This window comes from Poromitra crassiceps (genome assembly GCF_964638095.1).
Source record: "Poromitra crassiceps genome assembly, chromosome: 2".
Classification (NCBI taxonomy): domain Eukaryota; kingdom Metazoa; phylum Chordata; class Actinopteri; order Beryciformes; family Melamphaidae; genus Poromitra; species Poromitra crassiceps.
In genome coordinates this window covers 56,008,351-56,026,380 of record NC_139624.1, presented here as the reverse complement: position 1 = coordinate 56,026,380, position 18,030 = coordinate 56,008,351, and the positions used below count along the sequence as shown (strand labels likewise).

Genomic DNA, 18,030 nt, shown 5'->3' with positions numbered 1-18,030 from the left:
GTTACCCCTTGATCTGGATACAAGATAAAATATCAGGTTTGTCAGACCATCATGTGGCCACCACCGTCTCCATAGCAGTGACTTCACAGGCTGGGCGGCCCTTGTCCTTTAATCTGTGATTGGCCGATGGGTGTCGGCTTGCTGTTGACACGACTTAAGGCGACACCTTGCATGAACAGCTCCACTTTCCGACACCCGAGTGCGGCCGTGTCAGCAGCAGCCTCGCCCGGCTCAGGATGTCCCGTTACAAGGTGGATGAGACCCAGAGGGGGAGAGGGGAACAGATAAGATGGGAGGGGCAGGGGGTACCGTGCCAAATGGAGTCAAGGTCAGTGGCAGCGCTGTGGAGGCAGTGAGGCAGCGCTCCAAGCCTCTGTGACTCAGAAGACAATCCCAGCCAGTGTCTGCTGCGCTCAATAAAAAGGCAAAAAAACAACACATAACCTTAAAAAAACAGGCTCTGTTCTGTATCTCCCCATCCTCGAGTACAAGACCCTCTGCCGCTGTCTGGGTGCTGTCGACACCCTTAGACCTTAGAGCAGGCCGCCTTGGATGCGGGCCATATACCCCTGCCCCATCCCTTCCTATGCCCCGCCCCCTACTTACCCCACATCCTCCAAAACACACTACTTACCCCACATACTCCAAAACACACTACTTACCCCACATTCTCCAAAACACACTACTTACCCCACATACTCCAAAACACATGGCCTGGAGCTGATAGAATGATGAAGTGAGAGTAAAGGAATGGTTAAAGCATAGCGCAGCTGAGTCAAACACAGCTTGTAAATCTAATGGTAATTCTGTCAAATTTATGGTCATCATTTCAAACAGCCTAAGGCATATTAATCAATCAAGGGATCAAATGCTGCTGGATTTTGTACAGTGTAGCGCTCATAAAATGATGCCGGCATATTTTTGTGTGTCCAGACCAGGAGCTGTTCTCAGGCATGTACATCGACTTCATGGGGACAGATGCTGCCATCTTCAGGAGCCTGACCAAGAGGAACGCCGTGCGCACAGACCAGCACAACTCCAAGTGGCTGAGTGGTGAGCATGCACACACACACACACACACACACACACACACACACACACACACACACACACACACACACACACAATGAGGAACTAAACCTTTGAAATTTACATGATTATCTGAGTTTATTTTGGTGGATTTATTTTTTGACCGACAGTCTGTCCCGCAGCGTTCCCACGTGTCCTTGAAATCCTTGAAAGCTTGTGAATTTGGGGGAACAAATCTTGAAAGTTTTTGAAAACAGACATAGGTCATTGAAAGTGCTTGAATTTATATATTTTGGACAAGAATAGAAATTGAAGTTGTTTTTATATATTTTGTTTTACTTAACGTTAGTAAATAGGCTACATTCCGCCATCTGTGCATCCTTGTTTCACGCGCCACCTGCCTCTAGAAAGTGCAACGGTCACGTACGTGCATGAGTGATTGAAGGCAAATGATTCAGGTTAAACAGCTTCAAGCAAGCAGTAATGAACCTTGATCCGTGTCTCAAACCATGTTGGGTCTTTGACTTTTAGGTTATTGGGCCTGGAAAGTCGTGGAAAAGTCCTTGAATGTAATGCTTAAGAAGGTGTGGGAACCCTGCTGTACGTAAATTTAGAACTTTCTTTCATGCAGAGCCAATCTTCATTGACGCCCAGCTGATACCAGATGGAACGGACCCCAACGATGCCAAACTCTATTTCTTCTTCCGTGAGAGGCTAACGGATAACAGTGGAAATACGAAAAATATCCACACCATGGTGGCCAGAGTGTGTCCAGTGAGTGCCTTTCTCTGTGCCTAAATGTTATTTATTTTATCTTATTTTACCAGGTAGTCACTTGAGACTTGCTGCGTTCAAGTGGGATCGTGTTTACCGTGAATATGACATATATCGACTTGAACGGCCCCCTCATGTGGTATTCATGACTTGGTATGTGGAATCTTTCTGAAAGCTTCAAAGCTCATGACTTGTAACATGTCTTGTGACTTTTCACAAAATGGTGGACGCCATGGACATTGATGGAAAGTAAGTATATTGACATTTTAGCTGTATAGAGCTTTTCATAGTCGTTTTATAATATGTGTGAGTAACATGTTGATATTCTCAAGTCTCATCTTGTTTCCTCTGTCATTATGCCTTTGCATTTCCTGGATTAACGTATAGTCGCTTGCTAGCCAGTGTTAACTAAATTGTTAGCCGGTGGCTTCTAGTCAAATGCACGACATGACCACTTGAATGCCAAGCATGTTGTGTACACGACTTCCGGTCCCGTATTCACGGTAAACACAAGCCCTCTTGAACGCAGCATCTCTCTCGCAAATTAATGAATCCTGTATGTACAGCAGGCTTACTGTATTGTCATTTTGAGCTGTTTTGTGCACGTTTTGTTTGGCTCTTTGCGTGCAGAATGACATCGGAGGGCAGCGGAGCCTGGTGAACAAGTGGACCACCTTCCTCAAGGCCAGGATGGTGTGTTCGGTTCTGGAGGAGGACGGCACTGAAACCCACTTTGACGAGCTGGGTGAGTGCAATGGAGGAACATGCTCTTGACATTTTGAACAGTCTGCTCTCATGTGGTGGTTTTGCTTGTATTGGAAAGCACACATGATCCTTTTATTTCTATTTTCACGGCCCATGTAACAAGTTCCAAACAAATGTTGTCATTTAAAAAAGTACATGGTCCTAAACTGGAGACCGCTCTCATTCCTGAAAGCGTACTTTTTGCACATACTCTACGCGGTTTTCAGCGATGCCTCTCTCCACCAACAATCCATGGCACTTTCTTTATTTGGTCTGGATTAGGATATTTTATCAAATCTCACAACACGTTTTGTGTTGTCTTTGGTCACTTTGTATTGGGCTTTCTTAACCTGGGCCTCGGAAGCTGAAAACATCAGCTCGCCGCACTTTAGCTTTCCATTCAGTCCGCCAGACTAAATCTGTCAACATGGCCATTTATTAATTCATACGGCCATCACTTTGTGGCTGTCTGCTTCACATGGGGCGATAAGGCATGTAATGAACTTGTTGAAGCAAAGCGTCTGTCTCTGTGTATCTGTGTTTGTCCATGTTTTGTTTTCCCTTCCAGAGAGCGTGTTTTTGCTGGAAGCCGATCAGCCCAAGGGCCTGTTTGTCTATGGAGTCTTCACGTCCACAAGGTAAGACGGGCGCTGACGAGGCCAACCGTAACATTCCTGCAGACCTCTGCGGTTATGCTAATCACTGACTGGATACCAGCAGGATCGAGCGCTGTGCTTGTCAGAGGGACTATGAGATAGAGCCGTCATGTGTCTCTCTGCTAAACGGCTTATTCAGGTGACGACCTATCCATTACAGTGTGGTGGCTTCCCCATATGGCCTTCCCCCTTGATGTTCTTTCCCTATGACCTAGCGGTCCATTTTGCCAGCCAAGTTCCAGCGCTAAATTTAGAGTACATTGATACGGAATATATTGCATGTGGGGTCGGCCGTCCATACAGGCACAATTGGTCGTGTCTGTGGTTGGGAAGCTGGATTAACGGTATGTGTCCTGGTCTCTGCACAAGTGCCTCCTCTAGTCGGTCGGAGCGCCTCTTTGGGGGGGAGGGGAACTGGGGGGAATAGTTTGATCCTCCCATGTGCTACTACGTCCTCCTCACTGTAAGGTGAAAAGGAGCAGCTGGCGACTGCACATGTATTGGAGGAGGCGCGTGCAACAGTAGTCTACAACGCAGAGGGGGTGGAGCAGCGACCGGGGCAACGTCGAAAATTGGCCAAGAACAATTGTGGAGAAAATGGGAGAAAAAGCAGAAAAAAATTGATACAAAATTGATATATTGCATGTGATGTAATCATGGATGTTTTCAAAGTAATGTATCTCAGAGGAATTTTTTGGAATGGAGTGGATTCATTACACAATATTCCAGCATAGATGACATTGGAGTACCGTTCCTTTTCAAGGAAGAACGCATCTCTCTCCATTTTATCTTAAATGTTTTCACTTCACAACTAAGGGATTTAGACACAAGATACTTGCTGCAAGTCCACTACTTCCCAAAACTCCTTATTAAAGCCTGAGTCAAGCTCTGGAGTCAATTCAACAAGCTGAAATAAATTATTTGTTATTGTTATATTGAACTATTATTCAAAATTCAACAAACTAAATAAATGGTAAATGGCCTGCATTTAGCGCTTTTATCCAAAGTGCTTTACAATCAGTAGGTACATTCACCCATTAATACACCGATGGCAGCAGGCTACCATGCAGGGTGCTGGCACACCATCAGTAGCAATTTGGGGTTCAGTATCTTGCCCAAGGACTCTTCGACATGCTGACTGGAGGAGGCAGGAATCGAACCACCGACCTCTTTTATCCAAAGCGATTAGTGGCTGACCTGCTCTACCTCCTGAGCTACAGCCGGCCCAAATTATCTAACGATCAGCTACCTCACTGAATCCCTCAACATCTAAGCATGCACACATCTTTGGACTTTCATCTTCACAATCTTTTTCATTATTATGTTGCCTGTGAAATAACAAATCGTCGCACCCTTCAAATATTTGGACTTCTTCTGATTCTGTATTTCCTGACCTTCCCCATCCAGGTGAACTAATTCAACATAATCACACTGATTAAATTGTACATATTCAACTAAAATCATAGCCAGTAAGGTTACATGGCAAGTTTGGAGGTTTACAGGAATGGTCACTTTATCCATGTCTTGTGATGTGTAATTGGTTTCATCTGGTTAACCCAGAGTGACGCAGCCACAGGCCCCTGATCCACTTGTTGCCCCCGGATCATATGAAGGCTGCAGTAGTGCGGCCCGGCTCTCCGAACACAGCCAAACCAAACAGTGAGGTCCTTGAGGTCTTCCTGCACTTTGTTATTCCTATCTCCACACTGTTTCTTCCTCCCTCTCCGCTTTGCGCGATATACTGCTATTCCCCTTCAACAAAGCCTCTTTCATTGTGTGGTTTTTAAATGACTGGATCAAACCACATCAGGTCCTTCAGGGGAAGACGAGGCAAGTTGTGGCGAGGTGTCCCCGCTGGAGTGTGGCAATGGTTCCACCCAGATTGTATGGCTTGGACATCCTCACAAACAGCAGGGTTGATGAGCTGCAGTGTTTGGGCTGGGAGGATGTTGCTTCTCTCTGTTGTGTTTCACGGAAGATATGCGCTTCATTTCCGCAGCTCCGTGTTTAAAGGCTCGGCGGTGTGTGTGTACAACATGGCCGACATCCTCACCGTCTTCAATGGGCCCTTCACTCACAGAGAGGGGCCCAACTTCCAGTGGGTGGCGTACCAGGGCCGCATCCCTTATCCGAGACCTGGAACTGTGAGTTCAGTGTCAGGTCATTCATGTGCTGACATTCTTTTGTCATTGTTCAACTGATGCAATGCAATTTAAGTCTGTCATTTTACTGGTCAAAAGTGGAAGATGATACGAGAATGAGTTCACTTTTTCCACGCACACTCCTCCCCTCTTTCTCCAGTGCCCCGGCGGAGCCTTCACCCCCGACATCCAGACGACCAAGGAGTTCCCAGATGACGTGGTGACGTTCGTGAGGAACCACCCGGTCATGTTCAACCCCATCTACCCAGTGGGCAGGAGGCCTCTGGTGGTTCGCACCAACGCCGACTACAGATACACCACTGTGGCGGTGGACCAGGTCATGGCTGCAGATGGCAACTACCAAGTCCTGTTCCTAGGCACAGGTAGGGACTCACACGGTATCTAGCAGGACACAGCCAACAACCAAGGCTTTCTCTACACCTGCAAGGATTAGATGACCACAGAGACAGACATACCGTATACACTTTGGGCTTTTCCACTGACACCTTTGGCCGCACCAAGCCATACCATTCCGCGCTGATTATGGTTTCCATTACATCTTTTTATGTGCTGAGCTGCACTCAAGATGGACCTACTCCAGAGTGGGGACAAAGCGAGCCGGACCCGCACACGCGGGCTGCCCAACCGCAGCCAACCTGTGATAATAACTGACATAATAAATAAATTACTTGTTAAGATGAATATTCTTTGCAGCATAGACAAATCTAACCATGTTGACCACAACCTGCATCTCGGCCTCAGCATCTTAAAACATGGCAGCATTCCCTCTTTTGTAAGCCAGTGGCCACAATAACCTCAATCATATAATTTTTAATTTAACCAGGCAGGTCAATTAGAAACCATCTCTAATTTATAACGACATCCTGAAATAGCTGTACTCCACTTTAATAAGTCATGTTAACACAATCCTTTGCCTATGACTCATTACTGAGGTGTTTCATAAGCAAATGATGGCACGTCCCATCGCCATGTGGTTAGCAGAAAAACAGATAAGGGAATTTGGCATAGTGGGTATCTCAGCAAATTCCAAGACTTCAGATAGCATGAATAGCATTACAGATAGACAGTGAAAAGTGTTTTGAGAGAGGACTTTGAGTTTGCTAATGCAGTACACACTGGAAAATATACAAGTAATAATACAAGTAATTTCAACTAGAAAAAAATAAGATATAAGATAATACCGTATAAGATAATTCACTTCGCAAATTAACTTTTCCAGATTTGATGGAGTGATATTATCTTCATACTAATAATTCAAAGATCTTTCTAGTACCCCTTTCACACCAAGGGTCCAACCAGGGTTATTCCCAGGTTGAATAGACATAAACAAATCTAATTCACAGAACATTCAACAGAGTAAATTTAAGGTGAATCTGTGTGTGTGTGTGTGTGTGTGTGTGTGTGTGTGTGTGTGTGTGTGTGTGTGCGTGCGTGCGTGACCACATGTTAACATTCAGCAAAGCGTCCCAGGGACTCTCTCTCTCTCCCTCACAGCTGCTTGCGCTTATCGGCCAGCCTCTCCGTTTTGTTTCTCCTGCCTGGATTCTTGACGGCGAGCCAGAGCTCGTCTGGCCGCCGCCCGAGCCGGAGACCAGGCTTTGTCTTGGGGACGAGAGGAGGCTCTTATCAACAGCTTCCAGGAGCCGCTGCTTGCCGTAACTCCCTCTGCTGCTCACGCTCCCAGGACAAAACTGTGTTATTGATGATGGTGGTAGCATGACATTTTGCCCTCTCTCGCAGCCCTCGTCCTCCCCTGTGTGTCAGTTCAGCACTTGCATTCCCCGATTGAGTCTGCTGTGGACACTGGTCAGTAGTCATGGCTGGGTTGACTCTGCTGTGGATACTGGTCAGTGGTCATGGCTGGGTTGACTCTGCTGTGGATACTGGTCAGTGGTCATCATGGCTGGGTTGAGTCTGTGGTGGATACTGGTCAGTGGTCATCATGGCTGGGTTGAGTCTGTGGTGGATACTGGTCAGTGGTCATCATGGCTGGGTTGAGTCTGTGGTGGATACTGGTCAGTGGTCATCATGGCTGGTTGAGACTGTGGTGGTCAGTGGTCATCATGGCTGGTTGAGACTGTGGTGGTCAGTGGTCATCATGGCTGGGTTGAGTCTGTGGTGGACACTGGTCAGTGGTCATGGCTGGGTTGAGTCTACTGTGGATACTGGTCAGTGGTCATGGCTGGGTTGAGTCTACTGTGGATACTGGTCAGTGGTCATGGCTGGGTTGAGTCTACTGTGGATACTGGTCAGTGGTCATGGCTGGGTTGAGTCTACTGTGGATACTGGTCAGTGGTCATGGCTGGGTTGAGTCTACTGTGGATACTGGTCAGTGGTCATGGCTGGGTTGAGTCTGCTGTGGATACTGGTCAGTGGTCATGGCTGGGTTGAGTCTGCTGTGGATACTGGTCAGTGGTCATGGCTGGGTTGAGTCTACTGTGGATACTGGTCAGTGGTCATGGCTGGGTTGAGTCTACTGTGGATACTGGTCAGTGTTCATGGCTGGGTTGAGTCTACTGTGGATACTGGTCAGTGGTCATGGCTGGGTTGAGTCTACTGTGGATACTGGTCAGTGGTCATGGCTGGGTTGAGTCTGCTGTGGATACTGGTCAGTGGTCATGGCTGGATTGAGTCTACTGTGGATACTGGTCAGTGGTCATGGCTGGGTTGAGTCTACTGTGGATACTGGTCAGTGGTCATGGCTGGGTTGAGTCTGCTGTGGATACTGGTCAGTGGTCATGGCTGGGTTGAGTCTACTGTGGATACTGGTCAGTGGTCATGGCTGGGTTGAGTCTACTGTGGATACTGGTCAGTGGTCATGGCTGGGTTGAGTCTGCTGATGGACACTGGTCAGTGGTCATGGCTGGGTTGTCTGTCTACTGTGGATACTGGTCAGTGGTCATGGCTGGCTATCATGCCTGTCCAATTCAAAAGCAAACATGAGCGAGGGGAAAGCAGTCTCTGAGTTTTGTTTGTTTGTTTGTTTGTTTTTGTTTGTTTTTTATGTGTTCTTTCATTTCACTGACCTCAAGCATTTCTGTGGATTGAGGGAGTGTGTGTGTGTGTGTGTGTGTGTGTGTGTGTGTGTGTGTGTGTGTGCGTGCGTGAGCATGTGCGTGTGTGTGTGTGTGTGTGTGTGTGCGTATCTCCAGGGGTGTAGTGCTGTGGGAGCGCAGGGGAGCGGAGCTCCCACACTTTTTCTCCAAGGGTTTGCTTTTACAATAGTAAAATAAGGGGGTGGTTGTTCCTCATATAGGTACGCTCCCCCAGTTCTCCAGATAGCATGTGTATCTCATGTGGTTGTTGAGTGACCTGTGTCCACTCTCTGCCCTCAGACAAAGGAACTGTGCAGAAGGTGATCGTCCTGCCATCCAATCGTTCCCTGGATGAAGATCTGATCCTGGAGGAGCTGGAAGTGTTTAAGGTCTGTCTGTCTGTCTGCGCCCCCTTCCCTCTCCCTCATCCCTTCTCTTTCCCAGCACACCTCACATCAAAGGCAGGGAGCGCGGTGAGCTTGGCCATGGCAGATAGCCAGAGACAGGGGTGGCGTTTGGGAGATGGATGTGCTGCGTACTGCCGGGTAGAGTGATGGAAACATGCCGACAGGCCACGAGAGAGAGCCTGGGTGAACCTTCACACATGCCGCTCTTTATCTTTGCCCACTGATCCAGCTCAAACCGAGAAACCAGAGGGCACGTCTGCTTTCATCTTCAAGCACCCCTGGACCGTGCCGAGTCCCTTCAATCGGAAGAGCAATTTAGATTTATTCTCAGAAGACAGAATGAAATTCTCCCAAAGAGCTACGGACATCTGGGGAGGGGCTGATGTCATGGGGCTCCCTTTGTTATTCAGGGGAAAGGCTGAGAAACTGGCGTTTGTCCAAATAAATTAGATAAAAGTGTGAGAAAGAATATTCAGACAAATAACAATCAACAGTCTGCTGAAACATGTCTGTATGTGTTTTTCAGGACCAAGCTCCCATTACAAATTTGAGAATATCCTCGAAAAAAGTAAGTATCGGTCTAGCTTTGGTTTTTCCATACATCAAGTATGATTTTATTATTTTAGTACGCTATTGATTTGTCTGTGGCTACTATGTAATGCATGGACCACAAATCTCCTGTGCATAAGCCCCCTAAAGGCAGGAGAGGGGACTAATAAGGCATAATTGTTTCGGTGCTTGGGCTCATTTTCCTGTCAGCCGGCCACTTATGAAGACAAACAGGGCGGCTGACATTTGAACTGTTTGCATTTCAGCAACAGCTGTACGTCAGCTCGGAGGTGGGGGTCTCACAGGTCTCCCTGCACCGCTGTCAGGCATACGGCTCCGCCTGCGCTGACTGCTGCCTGGCCAGAGACCCCTACTGCGCCTGGGACGGCCTCAGCTGCTCCCGCTTCTACCCCACCGGCAAAAGGTACGTTTATACCAGGCTTCACAGACCAGATCTTCTGCCAAAGTTCGATATCTTTAAATTCCACCGGTTTCATGCCAAATGTGTTTTTAAATTGGCTGCTATTCTTGGCAGGTTGGAAAAGCCTCTGAAAATCCTTTTAAACCATCCACTCAAAGAGCTGATATGGCTTTTGAACGGCTCTTCAAAGCTAAACTAAGTGTTAAAGCTGCAGTAAGCGTTTTTTGTTTTTGTTTGTTTGTTTTTTAAATATGTTTTAAAAGTGTTAAATAGCTCTATATTCTGACATCAATCACTGATAGCATGTTTGGTCAGTAGCATGGGTCTCCCAGTCCATCTGCTTTGCGGGAAACAGAAGAGAACATTTTCTGGTATCCAATCCCACTTCATCCAATCAGGAGAGAGAACTCCACAAAGAGGATTGAGTCAACACGGTTCTCATTCCCAAGTAGTCTGACCGATGCTTTAGGTTGGTGATCTGGACTGGGCCCCAACCCAAAGCGTCAGTATTTGACTCCTTGGGAATGAGAATCGCATTTTTTTTCACGCCAATGCCGTTCCGCCCCCAGCCCTCAGCAAAATCTGGCCCTCTGGTAGCGAGGACATTTTTTTGTGGCCCTCTCTATCATCAAAGTTGCCCATCCCTGGTTTACACCAATGCACTGATTGGCTCTATTGCAACTAGAGAATAATTTACATGAAAATATTTCTCATAAGAGGTATGAAGAACTTGGCACAACTCTGAATACTGAGGGCAGAAAGTTCACAGGAAGCCTTCAGCACACACTTCGATGTTCTTGTCACTAATTATGCGTTTGTTCTATCCCTTCCAGGCACTCCCAAGCGGAAAAAAAATATACTTAATTATATTTTACAAAAGTATATTTAATATACTTATTTGTACTTTTAACATATTTAAATAAAGTTGTGTTAAATTGGAACCACTTAAGTTGTACTTAGTGTACTTGAAGTTGCACAAAATATATGCTAAAACATATCTTAAATATATTTTTTATGTACTTCGATGTACTTTCCCCCCCCAAAAAAGTACAATTTGTTTTAAAATATACTTAAAGTATCTGAAGTACACTTGTGCTAATGTGGAAAAAGTATACTAACATTGAAGTTATAGTGTACTACCAATATGTTTTGAGTATACAACAATTACACTTACAATATACTATCAATGTATTAACAATGTACTCAGAATACAAAACAAATTAACTTGAAGTATATTGTTGGCTGCTTAAAATATACTATCAATATATTAACAATGTACTTAGAATACAAAACAAAGTATACTAAAAGTATACTGTTAATTAAAAAAATATATACTACCCTACAGTATATTATTAGTAGTATACTATTATAGTACTAAAAGTACATTAGTACCTAATATACTGAAACATAATATACTGAAAGCTGCTTATACCGACATTGGATTTATAGTGCATTACCAATATATCCCAACAACAAAACAAATTTACTTAAAATATACTGTCAGTGAATTTAGCAATGTCACTATAGTAGTAATATGATTTTAAAACAATTTTAACATCTACACAAAGTAGGCAACATAGAATTCAATCAACAAACCACTTATTTACCCATTCAATGCAGCTTTTCAACATAAACTGAATGGGAATAATAGTCTGACTGCAGCATTGGTTAATGACAACAGATGTTTTGTGCGGTCGAGTGTGGCAGGAACTTATGTACACCTTCTCTCTTTGACCATGTGGGTAATTTATTTTCACATTAAACAATGGAAATATAAAGTTCTGAGCCAACAATGTCAAAGGAATACTCCTGAACATTTATAACAAAAGGAAGTCCTGAGCAGCTAAAACACTGAGAAGTCCTGAGCACTTTTCGATACATAAAACTTACTCCTGAGCACTTTTCGATACATAAAATTAAGTCCTGAGCACTTTTCGAAACAAAAAAACTTACTCCTGAGCACTTTTCGAAACATAAAATTAAGTCCTGAGCACAACAATGTAAAATAAACTCCTGAACACTTATTAAAACAATGAGAAGCCTTGAGCAGCTTTTCAAAACAACAAAACTCACAAAAGTGCAAAAAGGGGGATTAGACACAATCAACTACAGTGCTTGACAACTGAGACACAGGAACCAAATAAACAAAGCTTTTTTTCTCATTAACAAATGTGCGTAGAGACACACTCTACTAAAGTGCCTACAGAGCTCAAACACATGAACAAGGACATGCATGAGGTTTTACTGCTTTGGAGTTTTGGACTTGCTGTAGTGGTCCTCATTGTTGCACTTCCTTCGGATGGCAGCTCGAATCTCCGACACACTTGCCGTAGAGAATAGCCCCCTCACAGTTTCTGCAAGAAATGAAATGAATGAGTAAGTAACGACCTTGTAGGCTTAAGTCAGTGACCATCTGATAGGGCTTTCACACCGGCAGGGCTCCGTGCCGGTTCCAGTTTCTTGCGAACCGTGACATCATCAGGTTCGCAAGAACTTATTCTAGGCTGTGAAGGCGAGCAGGAAGGAGAAGGCAGCGACAACATGGAGACAAATAATTTGCAGTGGTCTGCTGAGGAAACCAAATGTTTACTGGCGATTTGGGCATCTACAGAATTTCAAGAAAAGCTAGAAAGCAGTACAAGAAAGAGCAAGTTGTATGCCGAATTTGCGGAAGAGATGGCCAAGGCTGGGTTCACTCAAACGCAAAACCAAATAATTAATAAACTTAAAAAACTGGAGGACAGATCCAATTGTGAAAAGTTTTGGCCATTTGACACAAATCTAAGATCAAGTGTAATTTAACATAGTAGGGATCGATTCCTAGGCTCGCCCGCGTAGCTGGCCCTGCAGCTCACATTCTTGGCCTTGACCGCAGCTTGGCTGCTGCGTGGCCAATGAGACCAGCATCACTGATGATGTCAGTGGGATTTATGACATCACTGGGATTTATGACATCACTGATGTCAGTGTGATTTATGACATCACAGTAGTATTTATGACATCACAGTGGGACCGAGATATATCCCATTTATATACTAAATGTTTGTCCCACAGGTGATGTCACAATGTCTATGAAATCATCAGTGTTGTCATAGGCATTGTGATGTCATCACTGATGCGAGGTTGAGAAACTGTGTGCTGCGCATGCCAATGGAGCAGGCAAGGCCACACAGCAACCAAGCTGCGGGCGAGGCTGTGCAGCGGCCGAGCTATGTGCGGTGAGCACAGGGTTTCCGCCTCAAAGGGGCCGATACCCTAGTGTAGTGATTCTCAAAGTTTTTCACACGAAGGACCCCTAAACTGACTAAAATTAAACCATGGAGCCCCATTTGATAGGATTTTGTCCCACGGCCCCCATATGATAGGGCATTTTTTGGATTGGGTTCTGTACACGTACCTATTACAGCATCGAGTACAACAGGGTCCAGTTGGCGCTTTGTTTCCTTTCCCTCAGGGCTTTTGCCGGTCAGATTGGACGTTCTGAGCACCTCTCTCCCAAACACCAACTGGCACAGCTCTTGAGTAAACAAGCTCACTTTTGACTTGAGACGGTCAAACTTGTACTTGGGGACATGCACATCTGAATTTGGGAGACAAATCTGCAGACAAAATATAGTTAAGTTAGTTAATATTACTCATATTTCATTATCAAACATTATTTGACCATCTGAGAAAAGTATTCAGTCTACATCAGATGGTCTAAGACTACTCGAGTAGTCTTAGGTCACACATGGGCCAAATACAGCCCATCTGCACTAATTTTCTCTTTCTTCTGTGTAGTTTCACGTGTGTGGTGGTTTGGTGCCGGGGTGAGACCAAACTTGCTCGGGCGATTAACAGGAGAAAGGGCCAATCACAGTGGGAGAGAGGGTTAAAAATAGAGTAGTCTCAACGCCAGACACATTAGAGTTCTTACGCTGATACACTACGTTACTGCATGCTGCAGATCTCTCTCTGGGTCTGGGACACTTTACCTCAGCCAGCTGGGGTTGGAAGTGAACCGTTCACTTGGCCAGTGGTGGATTCAGTCTTCCCCAATCAGTAACAACTTTGCGATCAGATGACAGGGAAGGCCCAGCCCATTTTTAGAACCGCTCTCTCAACCGCTACGACCTGTCACTCATTCAGTGTCAACCCCCCTAGACCCGCCCTCAAACCCCAGAAGTGGCTGTGAAGTGGCACAGACTCATTTATGTAGTATGCAGAGCGCAGCGATTCAACATATATTTGAGTCTGGGGAGAGATTAAAAATAGGGAGACTCACACAAAAATCAGGAGTTTTAGCAGGTATGATGACCAATGTGTGACCCTTCGCTTTCTTTATGCAAGTCAGTATGGACCTCTGGAAAAAAATTATTGGCCACCCGTCGTAGGCCATAGTGCCCAGACTAATCTATTTCAATATGGCATCTACAGTTGAATCTTTCATCCAACATTGGGACCCCTCAGCAGGGTTCCTACACATTTTCAAATATAAAAATCCATAGTTTTCCAGACTCAAATTTTCAGACTTATCTGTAGACTTTTCAGAGCAGATTTTAGATTCGCGTATAAAAATAGCTAGATGTTTATTATTTAAATAAATGGTTTTAAAACCCAACTGTTTACATGTTAGTTACATTCTGACTATGTATGTGGCCGTTCAGTCCACACTTCAATGACCTCAAGCTCGCTCTGGCCCATGCTCTCTCACACAGTGGTGAACATTTGGGCTGCCTGCTCCAAACGGCATGAAAAACTGCTTATGATTTTTTTTCTTCAGAATTTTATATTTTGGGGGGGAAAAACAATAGGGACTATTCATAGCTTTCAAGGGGCGTTACGTGCTGCCGGGAACGCCCACCTGGCGGTCAAAAAAAAACTTGCCAGCCGTGTCGACGTTTCTCACGCTGAGTTTGTTCAGCCAAAGTGCCAGATAGCCTACCTACCTGTTGTGCTATCGGTTGCACTAAACCGACGAGGAGACACGCCTGGCTTGTGCTTTCACAGAATCCCGTCGGAGAAAGAAAGGAGGAGGTTGTGGATTTGTGCGAGTGGTTCAGTCGCTGGGCAGGGGAAATGCAAATAGCTTTTTTTTCTACCATCAAAGTACACACGTCTTTGCTCTTTGCAGCCAACATTTCATCAAAGGTAAGCTCAAGTAACGTTACAATAATGATTAATACCCCGTTAACGTTACTTGAGCTTACCTTTGATGAAATGTTGGCCGCAAAGAGCAAAGACGTGTGTACTTTGATGGTAGAAAAAAAAGCTATTTGCATTTCCCCTGCCCAGCGACTGAACCACTCGCACAAATCCACAACCTCCTTTCTTTCTCCGACGGGATTCTGTAAAACACAAGCCAGGCGTGTCTCCTCGTCGGTTTAGTGCAACCGATAGCACAACAGGTAGGCTATCCGGCACTTTGGCTGAACAAACTCAGCGTGAGAAACTAGTCGACACGGCTGGCAAGTTTTTTTTTTGACCGCCAGGTGGGCGTTCCCGGCAGCACGTAACGCCCCTTGAAAGCTATGAATAGGAAACACAAATATTTGTTCATACTATTTCCATTCCTTTTCCTCGTAGGAACACTGCCTGAGAGCATCTCCAAAATCACTACAATAAATTTAAGTCTCAAAGCCTTTACTTTGTCCAGGAGGCATACAGATGTTCACACTAAATAATTATACATAAAGGAACTGCACTATACCATTTCTGCTGATGCAGGTAGAGGTATGTCAGCTGGCTCTTGAAGCCCAACTGCAATGGGACGTCTGTAGCCTTGAAATCCTGCTAAGGCCTCCTTTAGCTCATCTTTTACAGCTTTCAGCTCCTTCACCAAACCAGGAAGCTCTGAAAACAGTTAAATGAAAGAAAAATAAAGAAACAATCACTTGTAAACTAATGGATGCGATACACTTCAGATGGAGTTTTTTACATGTTTGGCATCGCCACTCCATAGACATGTTCAATTTATCAAGACATGTTAAAACAGCAAGAAGAGGTATTATCGTGCACAGGTATGTACATTATGCATTTTCAGCTGGCTGAAATTGATTTCAACTCCATCACCACACCGGAGTCTGAGTCGGAAGAGCTTGCAAGGATCTCCTCTTTCCGTTATACTTAACAAACCAAACCACGCCGGAGCTTCTCCCTCATGTTTAGAAAGTGATAAGGTAGTTTATTGAGTCATGTCTAGCAGGGTACCTGCGGGGGATAGTTGGACCTGATTCTATGGCTATGATCCACAGTTAATGTTTAGAAAAGGCTTTAGTCAGCTAGTGGGGATCCTCATAATAAACAAAAACTCACCTTTCTTTTTTCATAAAATGAGTGAACTTGGATGCCCTGCAGGAACATATAAAATCAAATATAGTTCAGATCGTTATACTGTCATAATGTACATACCTGTGCATGACAATAACTGTTTTTGGAGTGAATGTTGAACGTTAATATTGTTAACATTGGAACATGTCTTCCAGTTAGTGGGCCTATATAGTCTGAGAGAAATGATAAAAAAAAAAAAAGTGATGTATGATGTAATGACCTGGGAAACAAGAATGGATCACTCATCTTCCTCAAATAATACATTACAATTTCTATTTAAATAAATAATATTCTTAAATCTTTATATTAAATGAGAAGGTGTGCTTTACCTTGATTATTGGCACAACAGTGATGCGGCAGGACGTAGGCACTTGTCTTGAAGTCTGTACGCTTCACTGAAGTGCCAATAATGGGAAAGCACACCCTAGGCCTAGGGCAGGGGTAGTCAATTAAAATTCCAAGAGGTCCAGTTAGAGAAAATGTCCTTAATCAAAGGTACGGAACATCGTAACGTAGCTTGCGTTATGATTCAGTGCCATTGAACTTAGCGTACTTCAATGAATGAAGTAGCCTAATAGTACAATGTCTGTATGTACCGTAGTCAACGACTGACTGTTAAATCATTATTTTATTAATTAATACACAGGACAAGATGTTACTATCCCTTGTGCCAAAATCCGAGGAAAAACACATTTAGAAGCCCAATCCAGAATAAAACAAGCTAACAGGCTAACAAACTAATAAACAAGACACAAATCACCAGTTACCTACCCTAGCCAACAGCAGTATGAAGCATGTCATTGGGGTTTTCAAGTGGGCACCTTCCTTCACCGACTGTTAAATCAAAATAAACATCAGCAATGTTTATTTACAGTTTTCATATTTAACTGAATTATAAATAACTAGCCTACTATAATAATGAATACATGTTCTTTTTTCATTTCAAGTAAAGTAATGGCTGCGCTGTGTACAGCGGAAGCACTGTTTACAGGCAAACAAGGAAGTAACTCGGTGTGGGGATCTACTCCGAAAATGACGTTTCACATAACTATGGATTAATATCTCATCTCATGGTGAGTAGTTCCCAAAGCACAACATGTATTTTGGTGCTGTTAGATGTGTTTTTGGCGATTTAGAACGGCTGGACCATTAGCTTCCATTATATGGTGATATTAACTAACTTGACGACTGTAGCTCACTGTATACTGCGCGGAGACTGACGGTAAAGGCAGTGTGTATCTTGGTTATGTATGGGGGTTATGGAAAATGAGTGAGACTCCCGAAAAGGTGGCATATGCCTTTAACTATATAATTAGACAATATCAAATACAGCCATATAAATTTGTAAAAGATACCTGTTTGTGCAAGTGTAGTTGTTCAGTGTAGTCACTGCCACTATCGGTGTCGGATGCTGCCTCAGCTGGACGCTCTTTAGGTAGTTCTGCACCTGTAGTTCTGGCCTGAACAAATTTGAACTATATTGGTGTTATAGTTCTTCCTTTCGACAATAATTGGACAAAAATGTGCCATGAATTGTGTACTATAAAATTTGATTATTCGTCTTTAGTTGGACTTTAAAACAGTTACAACAATAAAAGTTTTAAATTCCAAATGTAATATTCAGTTCTTTGTAGTTGATAATCTCCTGCCAGTTGTGGGATATGTATTTTGGAAAGAAGTGAAACAAACACTTTGTGCAACAGCTTAGGTTGAAGACTTACGGTTTTGTAACCAGCATAACCCTCAAACAAGTCTATCTGCGTGTCGTCATCATCGACCAGTGAAGAAAAACGTTGAGGTCGATTCTGGAGGTCGTCCTTCAGTTGTTTGACGACGGCATCTCTTGCAGCATCTTTCACAGCTGATGAGGATGGCTACAGAAATGTTTTGTTTTTAGTAAAGGCAGGAGTGAAGGAAAATGTCCCAATCACACATTTCTAACAG

General features: G+C 44.2%; 1 protein-coding gene across 1 annotated transcript in view; it reads left to right on the top strand.

The window, feature by feature from the left end:
• The window catches only part of sema3c (sema domain, immunoglobulin domain (Ig), short basic domain, secreted, (semaphorin) 3C), a gene marked incomplete at its 3' end in the record, with an annotated part of 113,456 nt that overhangs the window by 63,403 nt on the left and 32,023 nt on the right, over window positions 1-18,030 (top strand). Inside the window, exons 7-15 of the mRNA XM_083632073.1 lie at window positions 934-1,053; window positions 1,661-1,803; window positions 2,434-2,548; window positions 3,116-3,185; window positions 5,203-5,347; window positions 5,505-5,727; window positions 8,701-8,789; window positions 9,334-9,375; window positions 9,623-9,780. Coding sequence (XP_083488199.1) covers window positions 934-1,053; window positions 1,661-1,803; window positions 2,434-2,548; window positions 3,116-3,185; window positions 5,203-5,347; window positions 5,505-5,727; window positions 8,701-8,789; window positions 9,334-9,375; window positions 9,623-9,780 — 1,105 coding nt within the window. The remainder of the gene's footprint in view (window positions 1-933; window positions 1,054-1,660; window positions 1,804-2,433; window positions 2,549-3,115; window positions 3,186-5,202; window positions 5,348-5,504; window positions 5,728-8,700; window positions 8,790-9,333; window positions 9,376-9,622; window positions 9,781-18,030) is intronic.